General features: G+C 38.1%; 1 protein-coding gene across 1 annotated transcript; it reads right to left on the bottom strand.

The window, feature by feature from the left end:
- Nucleotides 1-1,897: 1,897 nt before the first annotated feature.
- Nucleotides 1,898-2,689, bottom strand: LOC126622532 (zinc finger CCCH domain-containing protein 43-like). The gene is made up of 2 exons (XM_050291326.1): nucleotides 2,033-2,689; nucleotides 1,898-1,909 (listed from the first exon to the last, which is right to left on the bottom strand). The coding sequence occupies exons 1-2, from the start codon at nucleotides 2,687-2,689 to the stop codon at nucleotides 1,898-1,900; spliced, it is 669 nt and encodes a 222-aa protein (XP_050147283.1).
- Nucleotides 2,690-10,586: the final 7,897 nt, after the last annotated feature.

The following is a 10,586-nucleotide window of genomic DNA, read 5'->3' as shown; positions in this document are numbered from 1 at the left end:
TTATTGCTGAAAAACAAAATCAGTTGTTGATGAAGAATCATTAAGCTCGACTTACTGGCTCAATTGCTGCACCTAAAGCACACAATAATGAGAATTGATGTCCGAGCCACCGTTCTAAGCATGGTAGGCACGACATGAAGCTATCCCACTAAAGTCGATAAAGTCAAGGCTGATTTAAGGGAGGAAAACGGGCCCCAAAGTGTTCTGACCTTGCTCCTAAAGCCTCAAACTTCAAGAATAAGGGCAAAGCATTAGACACCATGGATGGAGATATGTGCTACCTCTAAAAACCTTCTCAGGCTCATCTAACATGATCAAAGAATACGCACATGCCCGTATTGTGTTGTCCAATGACACTGAATAGCATTAAAGAGACCATTCATTCTCTATGTTCCGGAAGAATGTTGTTGAGCTTTAAAGGCATTTGAGATAATAATTATCATGCTGAAACCTCTGTAGAAAACGGAGTTGAATTTATGTGCATCACTTCGTATGAATATGGCCATAAACTTATTTTAAAGAAGTTAGAGCATCTCCTGAGTGGCTTGTACACTACAACCATCCACTCCATAGAGAACCACTACGTGGCCGTCCCTACCTTAGGGATTGCACTCGAAGTTTTGCTTTGGCATGACTGTTTAGGACACCGTGGACGAGTTGTGATACGCCGTGTCCTTAAATATTCTCACGGGCATCCCTTAACCAGAAGATTAGGCGAGTTTCAATAGGACATCTAAAATTGGTACCAGATAGAATAACCTGCAATTTAATCTATATACGTCCTTGTCTGACTAGTCAATTAAGATCATATATGTTAGTTTACTCATAGCGGAAGTAGTCAATTCAAGGCTCAGTTTACTGAAATGTTCCTAGTTAACGAATGATAGGAGTATATTTATGCGACTTAGTTAGCTTGTTTTCTTGCATTTTCATAGTTAGTTTGTGTTTATTATAGTGTTTTAAGCTATTTTTGTGTGTTTGTAGGTCCAAATGACAAAGTTGGCAAGAAAGTGCAATTTGGAGCATTTTGAAGCAGTTTTGGGCATTAAATGGATAACTTATGAATGGAGCAAGATGGATGGACGAATTGGAAGTTCAAGAGGCTAGGAATGTGCTGAAAAGATGAAGAAAATAAATCCAAGACAAAGAAGATAAAGAATCAGCTCAAAAGAAGGAACATTATCCAAAACATTATCCAACCTTATCTTATTCAAACAAACCTTATCTTATCTTATCCTTGCCTAATCTAGTTTTATGCTATCTTATCTTATCTAAATCAGTTTGTGCCTTAAATCCAGCTGGAAGGGGACCTAAAAACCTGATTTCTAGAAGGCCTATCCTTTCCCTACATTCATGCCGCACCCGTATGTTCTAGAATCCCTAAATTGGTGCCGTGACCACCCTTTCTAGAAGACCCTATAAATTTGGCGTTTTTCCTTGTTCTAGAAGACTTAGAATTAGGGGTGGGCGCGGTGCGGTTTGGTGCGGTTTCGAGTGAAACCACAACCGAAATCGAAACTTTTTGCGGTGCGGTGCGGTGCGGTTTTGAAGCCAAAACCGAAATGAAACCAAATCGTTTGGATCGGTTCGGTACGGTTTCAAACGGTTTCGGTGCGGTTTCAAACGGTTTCAAGCGGTTTCAAACTTAAATACAATCCCCCAAAACATGCACCCACTCTCTGCGACCAAACCCCTCTCCTCTTTCCCCAAAATCCCAAAATCACGCCCCCAAATCTCTGCGTCCAATATGAACAAATCAAAACACCAGTAAACCGAAAGTGAGAACCAATAGCAGAAATGTTCTAATCATGCAGTCTAAGCCACTCAGAGTTCGCCATCACCATTCTTTAACGCAAAATCTCATTGAAAATGTATGTAAACAAAAAGAACACCATTTTCAGCTACAACCCTACAAATGCAAACACATAAATGGCTTTGCTGCAGAATTTCAGCTGAGACTAACAGAGGCTGGGCAAATATCAACAAACAAATCCAATCTTTCAACCGAATAATCGAAAGAAAAAAGGTATACCTGGTTGGTTTTCCTACTAACAGGGTGATTAAACTTGCAATTGGATCCAAACTTGCAAGACCCGGTCTTTAGATAATACGAACAGTCTTCAGCTTCCGGCCTCACCGGGTACTGATACCTTCTGTTACTTTCCTGAGTTTCCTCCGCCTTCTTCTCCTCCACCTCACCTCCATCCTCCTCCCACCCCTGATTTCCTCCCCATCCTTCTCCGCCTCCTCCGTTGTTCTGATAACTCTGCTCACTCTGCCTCTCATTTTCCTCTCTATTTAAAATCTCAACCTCTCTCTCACCGGAACTCTTCTCTTCTTCTTCCTCTCCCTCCCCGCCCTCATCCTCCTTCAAATCCAGCGTCTGCAACTCACCAGCTCCGTCCTCCTCCTCCTTCAAATCCAGCTTCTGCAACTCACCAACTCCGTCCTCCTCCACCTTCTCTGTCGAATCCAGCTTCTGCAACTCATCAGGTTCTCCATCCCCCTCCTCCACCGGCTCTTTCAAATCCAGTTTCTGAAGCTCGTCGAGGACCGCATGATCTAGATTAGACGGTGTGGGATCGGGATCCGGGGAGGAAGGCAGAGACCCCTGGTCGGAATGAGCGTGGTTGGTGCTGGGGGTTTCGGGATTTGGGGGAACAACAGAGGTTGCTTTAGAGAGTGCCATTCTCCCTCCACATTTCAAAACCCTAACTTTTTCAGATATGAAAATGAACTGAGTCTATCTTTGACCGAGAGGGAGAGAAAAATGGAGTTGGCAGAAGCAGTCGCTCACAGGCAGGCAGAAGTAGTCGCTCGCAGGCAGGCAGGCAGAAGCAGATGCAAGCAGGCAGTCAGGTGACCAGGTCGCAAAGGCAGATGCGGAGATGCAAGGAGGCGGCGCAGAAGCAGTCACTGAAAGTGCAAACCCACTCGGTGCAAACCCAGAACCGCAAAACCAAATGTATAAGTATAACCTAGTTGAATGAACTATATAAAAAAAAAAAATGCGGTTTCGGTTTCGTCGATTTCGGTGCGGTTTTGAAAACCCAAAACTGAAATCAAACCGTTTTGTGTGCCGCGGTTCGGTTTTGAAACCGAAACCATTTCAAAACCGCAAAACCAAACCGTTTGGTGCGGTTTGATTCGATTCGTGTTTCGGTTTCGGTTTTCGGTTTCAAGTGCCCACCCCTACTTAGAATCTGCTGGAAACCTTAATCCTTTTCCTTTTGGATTTCTGTCAAACCCTAGTCTTTTTCCTCAAGGATTGTGAAATCCAAATCGTTAGGGATTGTGCCATGTATTTCAGCCTATAAATACACATCCTTGCTGCATAAATCAAACCACCCATGCACCCGCATACATTCAGATATAATTGAGAGATTTCAGAGAGTTTTAAAGGTGCACTTGCGTGGAGGAAGGAGAAGGAGAAGCTTATGCCGAGGCTTGTAATCCAAGGGAGAGTTCGAAATCTGCCATTGGAGCTGCTGGGACGTTCTTGGTTCTTTCTATCCTTAGATTTGTTTCAATGTTGCTTTTAATTTGGTTTTATGTTTTTAAAGACATGAGGAACTAATCTATTTTTAGTTGGAGGTGAATTCGAAGCCATGATTATATGCTTTATATTAATTGATTACATCTAGTTATTGTTTCTAAAGTCTTGAGTATGATTTGTTTATCTGCGTTATCAAAACTTGTTTATGTATGTTAATTGAGGATGCATACTTAGTTTGCCTGGATAAATTTGATGCTAGAGTATAAGGGAGTTTCACCTAATCGTTACGAACTTATATTCATAATTAGTAAAGGTTGCTAGTCACAATCGTGTTAAGTAAAATCCTTGGCAAGAGTATCATGCTTTTCATAGTTACGAATGCCTCGTCAATACTTATGATTTTCAAAGAACTTAATGACCTTTGATATGTTTTCTATCATGTTTTTCATAGTTAGGGGACTTGATAAGGATAATTTGGTTGTGATGCGTATCCCGTTCAATTCAATGAAATAAGGAAAATCTGATGGTTAATTTGTGCTGTTACGGTTAACTTGGGGTGTTGTCATTCATGGTTTAAAGGAACAATACTGGAAATTGGTTTATGTTTGCATATGTCATGTGTGGAGACGGACCCTCTAACTAGCTTTTCACTCTTGAATTCACTTAAATTCGTTTTTAAATTGCTTTGTTTCTGCAAGTTCTTTGTTTTAGTTTTAATTTCTTCAAAACAATCCCCCCTTTAATTAAGTGTGTTAGTTTAGTTAGAAACTTGTTTAAATCTGTCCAAATTAGTGTTTTGAGTCAAGTAAGTCTTAAATTCATCCAAATAACTCTTCAGAGTCAGTTTTGAGTCTTTTTGATTGTTTTGTGCTGTTTTGAGTTAGTTTAGTTTGTTTTGAGTCATATAAGTCTAGTTAAGAGTCTTAGAGTCTATTTAAGAGTCTTAGAGTCTAGTTTTCTGTTTTTAAGATTAATTTTGTGTTTTTAAGTCAGTTTTTAGTAGATTAGCATCCCTAGTTAATCCCCGGTCTAGAACGATCCCTACTTACATCTTTGTTACAATTGTCATCAATAGGGTTTAATTTGTGTGTCAAGTTAATTCTCACATCAATGAAGATCCAGTTCAATGCACATTTTAACTCTGACAATCTTAGTTGCAGGGCTTATCTATTTGCCAATAATGATGAACATATATCAGAAGCAAAGAGTAAGATAAGTAATCTTGAAAAGCGATAAATTGCATGGGATGTTTTTGGCCCGAAAAACCCACCTCCGGGTTAAAAAATCGGAGACTCTCAATCCTGTCCACTAGTGTAAACAAGGTTCATAGAAATACCACACAAGCTCAATTTCTAGATCCATATCTACAAAGTGGCTTTTTCTTTGTGCAACCTTACTTTACACAAGATGAACTCCTTCGGTCTTCACTAAGTGGCAACTCTTCATGAGCTCTTCACCTTGTGGAACCGATATCAACACGATCAATGAAATGATATAATGTTATGATGTGCATATATAATCTGGAAAAATCTAAATGCTTGGTCTAAAAATCTAACTTGAATCTAAATGCTTGGTCTAAAAAGAGATTTAAAGCTTAAAACCAGACCAAAAACTTAATTCAAAACCTTAAAACAATGCAACCCTAATATACAATGATTAGGTGTTTAATGCATGAACTTGGTCTTGTAGCTAGGGTTCCAAAAATGAAGAAGAGCTAAGCTCAAAGCTTTGAAGGCACTTTTTCTCTAAAATAAGTTCTGAACACCTAAGGACCAAATGAAACCCTAGGGAACAAATATACCCAAGGAAATCTGATTTTCTATCAGCCAACATGTCCTTAGGACACTTGTCGACTGCAAAAGAAATCTGGGCAGATCAATAGCCAACAACTGACTAACATCAGAAAGGTGTAAGTCAGCCTATGTGTGCTATCTTAATTTGTGTGCCTAGACAGGTGGAAGTTAGCGCACAAAACTAACTAGACATTTAACCTAGACAAAATGCAACACAAATAGAGATATGAGATGCACATGCATGAACAAACCTTTGACGTAAGGTGAGCCACGTCCTTGAACATTTAATTTCAGTAGCAACATCCCATAATCAAATAATGTAGTCTATAACTAAATTGAGCATGTGGTTCACAAATACAATATTTGACAAGGAAACCCAAACACTTAAAACTAGACTTTACAATCTCTCCATTTGGCTTTCCTTGACCAAATCAGATAATGTAGTCTAGAACTAAATTGAGCATGTGGTTCACAAATACAATATTTGACAAGGAAACCCAAACACTTAAAACTAGTCTTTACAATCTCCCCATTTGGCTTTCCTTGACAAAATACTCCAAGCCTAGAACTGATATCACTCCCCCAAACTCAAGAGAAGAGCCAAGGAATAAATCCTACATATGAGCCTACATATGATACTCTTGACAAGAACAAGTGAAATTTATCATAGGTAAGAAAAGGCTTGCTAGGTATGAAACACAACGAAATTTTTCTCCCCCATTTTGTCATGGTAAGACAATGACAAGGTGGAAAATGCATAGAATAGTTAAATTTGTTGCAAAAACACAGGACATGAACAACAAGAGCAAAACGGATAAAGAATTTGCAATAGATCATATGGATAAGCCCAAGCAAGGTGTAGTAACAATGAGACTAGCAACAAGTAAGCACAAAAAGATGTATGCGTTGTGATTTAACTCCCCCATAAATGATGCTCTTCATGAAAACACACTCCCCCATAATCCTAAAATCATGACTTCATTTTTCTGACGAGGGACAATGACTCAACAAGAAACGAAGATGTTCATTGAAACATAAATTTGAGCATAGGCATAGACAAATGTACCTAAACAACCGAAGGCAGCTCATTAAGATGATAGAGATCAAGATAACAGTTGAATCTTTGCACCAATAAACAATAGCAAAAACACAAGCCATGAAATGGAGAATAGAAAGTAGTTTGAATATCGATGTTTCCAAGAGATATTGAAAAGACAAGTGTTTGACAAAATAATATGCAATGCAATTCTTAAGAGACAACTCATCAAAGGCATACAAAGATAGTAATATAGAGATGAACATTTGTTCATGATGCAACTGTGATGTATCAAGATAAGGGGATAGGATTGGTGACATTTATTTGGAAATCATAGAACCAAGCATTTAATCTCAAAAGCATTTTCAAGGTTAACCAAGCTTAACCAAGCTTTTAATAATCCATTGACCTTAAGAGACAACACTTCCTACATAATATGGACAATAGACAAGACTCGCAAAAAGTACGGCATAAGCCTTGAAGGAAAAGCCAACTTTGGTGTGGAACTTTGAGTGAGGCACCAATTTGAGAAATGCCAAGGTCATTTGAATGAAGGTGAAATTTTGATGAATCACCATTGATATTTTAAGAGAATTTGATACATGACCTACAAAGGGGGATCTTGAAGTGATACACATGACATTGCATTGAAGGCTAAAATGAAGGGATTTTCCCATTTGATCATATATACTTTCTTTGAAGACACCCCTTTCACAAGACACTCTCCCATTTGAATTTTTGTTTTGATTTGGAGAGAGGACAAAAGAAGAGAATTGGCACATGGTCCAGATTATAGAGAAAGTAAAGTCACTACCACTTAATTAGGACCAAAGCAACATTAAATTCAAAAACACCACTAGATTTGGATAATTGGAAAAATGATTTTTTAGAGGCCATAAGAAAGAATTGAAAGAACCTTTGACATCACAATGAAAGATTATCCAAGACTAATCCATATAAACTAACAATGTTTGACAGATAAGAGATACATACAAAGAGGAAAAAAAGGTTATCTAATGAGATAAATGTCTATACAAAACATGCACAGAGACTAGACACAATATTCAACTCTTGAAAGCAAGGCTATACAACCTATTCAAATCATATCACAAAGACTAATAAACCGTCGAAGATCCTCGTACCTTTGATTATCTAGGGCTTTAGTGAATATTTCAGCTAGCAGTTTTTTAGTTGGCACAAAGGTTAAGGTAAGAATTTTACCTTTCACAATATCTCTAATGAAATGATGCCTTATATCAATATGTTTGGTTCTTGAATGTTGGACAGGATTCTTGGAAATATCAATAGAACTCATATTGTCACAATAAATAAGAAAGGTGCATTGTGAGATACCATAATCACTGAGCATTTACTTCATCCACATTAATTGAGTGCAACAGCTCTTGGTAGCCACATACTCTACCTTGGCAGTAGACAAAGAGACACAATTTTGCTTTTTTGTTGTGCTAAGCAACCAAAATTTTCCCAATAGAGAAAGCTCCTCCAAAAGTACTCTTTCGATCATCAATGCATCCAGGCAATTGACATTTTCAATATTCTTAGGCACAATCTGGGAGACAAAGCAAACATTTGCAACTTCATCAGCTAGTTGTCTTCGAGTTTTAACGCATTGGTCAATGAGACCCACAATTTCCTCAACTTGATGACCTCAACCCACTTTGGTTTATCCCTAAACACGATGCAAGAATCTTGATTTAAGCTAGATTGACTTTCTGCGTCACTTTCTGATTGCTCTCCTGACTGACCATAAACACCACCATTATCGTTCGAGGAAGGAGGGAAGAAATCAACATATTCAACATCAAGAGCAGAAGGAATAACAGAGTCATCAACTTTAACATTTATAGACTCCATGATGGTTTTTGTTCGTAGGTAGACCTTATATGCCCTGCTAGTGTAAGAGTACCCCAAGAAGATTTCTTCATCACAGTTAGTATCACATTTGGCTAGGTGTTCTCGATCTCTCATAATATAGCAAACACTTCCAAACATTCTGAAATACTTCAATATTGGCTTTTTACCTCTCCAGATTTCATAAGGAGTCGCATCAGTGCCTGGCTTGAGAAACAAACGATTTGAAATGTAGCATGCAATATTTATGGCTTTAGCCCAAAAGTGTTTTGCCAGATTCTTGCAATTTAACATCACCCTAGTCATCTCAATCAGAACACGATTTATCCTTTCAACAACCCCATTTTGTTAAGGAGTGGTATGTGTTGAAGATTCATGTTTGATGCCGTTGGTTAAGGTGAATTCATCAAACAGACATTCTCAAATTCAGTGCCATTATTAGTTCTGATTCTGACAAGAGAATGACGATTGGTCAGAGATTCATTTAGCATTCCCTTGTACACGGGGAAGAACTGTTGAAAAGTATCTTATTTTTCCCTCAAGAAACACACCCATGTATATCTGGAGTAGTCATCCACAATTACCAGAATATACTTCTTCCATCCAATAGACAATGTTTAAATTAGACCAATAAGATCCATATGCATTAATTGTAAAGGCTTGGTTGTTGCAATATCATTTATTCTTTTGTGAGTCACTTTGATCTGTTTTCCCAATTAACAAGATCCACAAACATATGAGTCAGAAATGAGGTAAGCCTTTAACAATATCACGATTAGACAATTTTTGAAGATCTTTGAAGTTAACATGACCAAGTCTTCTATGCCAGAACACACTAACATCATCAAAAGCTTTGTTGCACTTTCGGGAATAACCAACCTTTGAAGCATTAAGAATGTAACAATTGTCTCCAGATCTAGGAAGAACCAGAATATTCTTTCCATGTTCGTCCATAATTCGACAACCTTTCTTGGAAAAAAAAACTTCATTCGCCACTTCATCACATAACTGGCTAATGCTAATGAGACTCGACTTCAACCCTTCCACATAACTAACATTCATGAGCAGAGGAAGACTTGGAATATTAACAATACCATTTCAAGTGATTTTGGACTTATCTCCACTACCAAAAACAACGCCACCGCCATTGAAGGTGAAAAAGATAGGAAGGCATCCTTGTCCCTATACATGTGACAAGAGCACCCACTGTCAAGATACCATATATTTTGTTTGGTGACAGATAGAGACTTTCTGAACCTAGTTGGAGTGAGGCTTCACACTTTCCATACTGGGTAACCGCACAAGTTGAGCAATTCTGTTGACTTCATTGACTAGTCGATCCACTTGATTCTTCAAAGCATCATTCTTTCCAGAGTGAAGTTTCCTACACTTAGGACGAATGTGGCCCAATTCACCACAATAATGACATGTGGGAATAAATCTAGACTTCGAGCTTGGATTGACTTTAGGTGCTATAGGAAAAGATTCTCTCACAAATCTTGATTTCGTACTCGTTAAGCTTGAGCCATTTTCCACGTAACCAATGCCATTTTTGTCATCATAAAGTTTCCTAATACTTAGCATCTTGTCAATTTTTTCAGCCTCAATGTTAAGACGAATAACCCTTGTCATTTGCCTTATTTAGCTCAAGTAGCTGTTTCTGATTAGCCTCAAAATATTATTTTCTTTCAAAATATGAATTTATATCATACTTAATGCATAACTCATCATAAATCATCTCCTCATTGTCATTCAACATAAGATTATCATCACTTGGAGACATTTCCTCCATTAGAGCAACAAAAACAACAATTTTTTTCTTTATCATTTGACGACTCATCAGAATGCATAGACCCCTTACCTTCACTTTCACTCCAAGTAGCCATCATTGTTTTGTCCATTTTCTGACTTAATTCCCAGTTGTTTGCACACTCAGCAGCACGATGTCGACTACCATCACAAGAAAAGCAGAGGCCAGATTCTCTTGAGGGAGATTTGTCATTTCTACTTGTAAATTTTCCTTGTTTTCTACCAAAAGTGAACTTTCTATGTGATTGATTTGAGTTTCTAGAGGACTTCCCATTCTTTTTTAACTCTCTTCCCTTACTGTTGAGAATCCTTCTAAATTGTTTGACAAGTAGGGCAAGATCATCTTTTGAGGTTTGTCCTCACAAGTCACTTAAACCATCATTGTTCACAACAATTTGAAGGGCCACTTCTTTTCTCTTCTTGGAGTCATTTTCATCCATATCAAGCTCCATCTCATAGGTGATGAGTTTCTTGACCAATTTTCCAAGCTTGATCTCATTTAGGTCTTGAAACTCTTGAATGGCAGCATTCTTTGCTTGAAATTTCTTGGGTAAAGATCTCAAAATATTTTGAACAATGG

The sequence above is a fragment of the Malus sylvestris genome, chromosome 5, assembly GCF_916048215.2.
Source record: "Malus sylvestris chromosome 5, drMalSylv7.2, whole genome shotgun sequence".
NCBI lineage: Eukaryota > Viridiplantae > Streptophyta > Magnoliopsida > Rosales > Rosaceae > Malus > Malus sylvestris.
The sequence above is the reverse complement of the archived record's forward strand: the minus strand, read 5'-3'. Positions and strand labels throughout refer to the sequence as shown.

Coding starts and splice junctions, on each gene's coding strand:
- LOC126622532 (XM_050291326.1), bottom strand. CDS start 2,689: ATGGCACTCTCTAAAGCAACCTCTGTTGTTCCCCCAAATCCCGAAACC.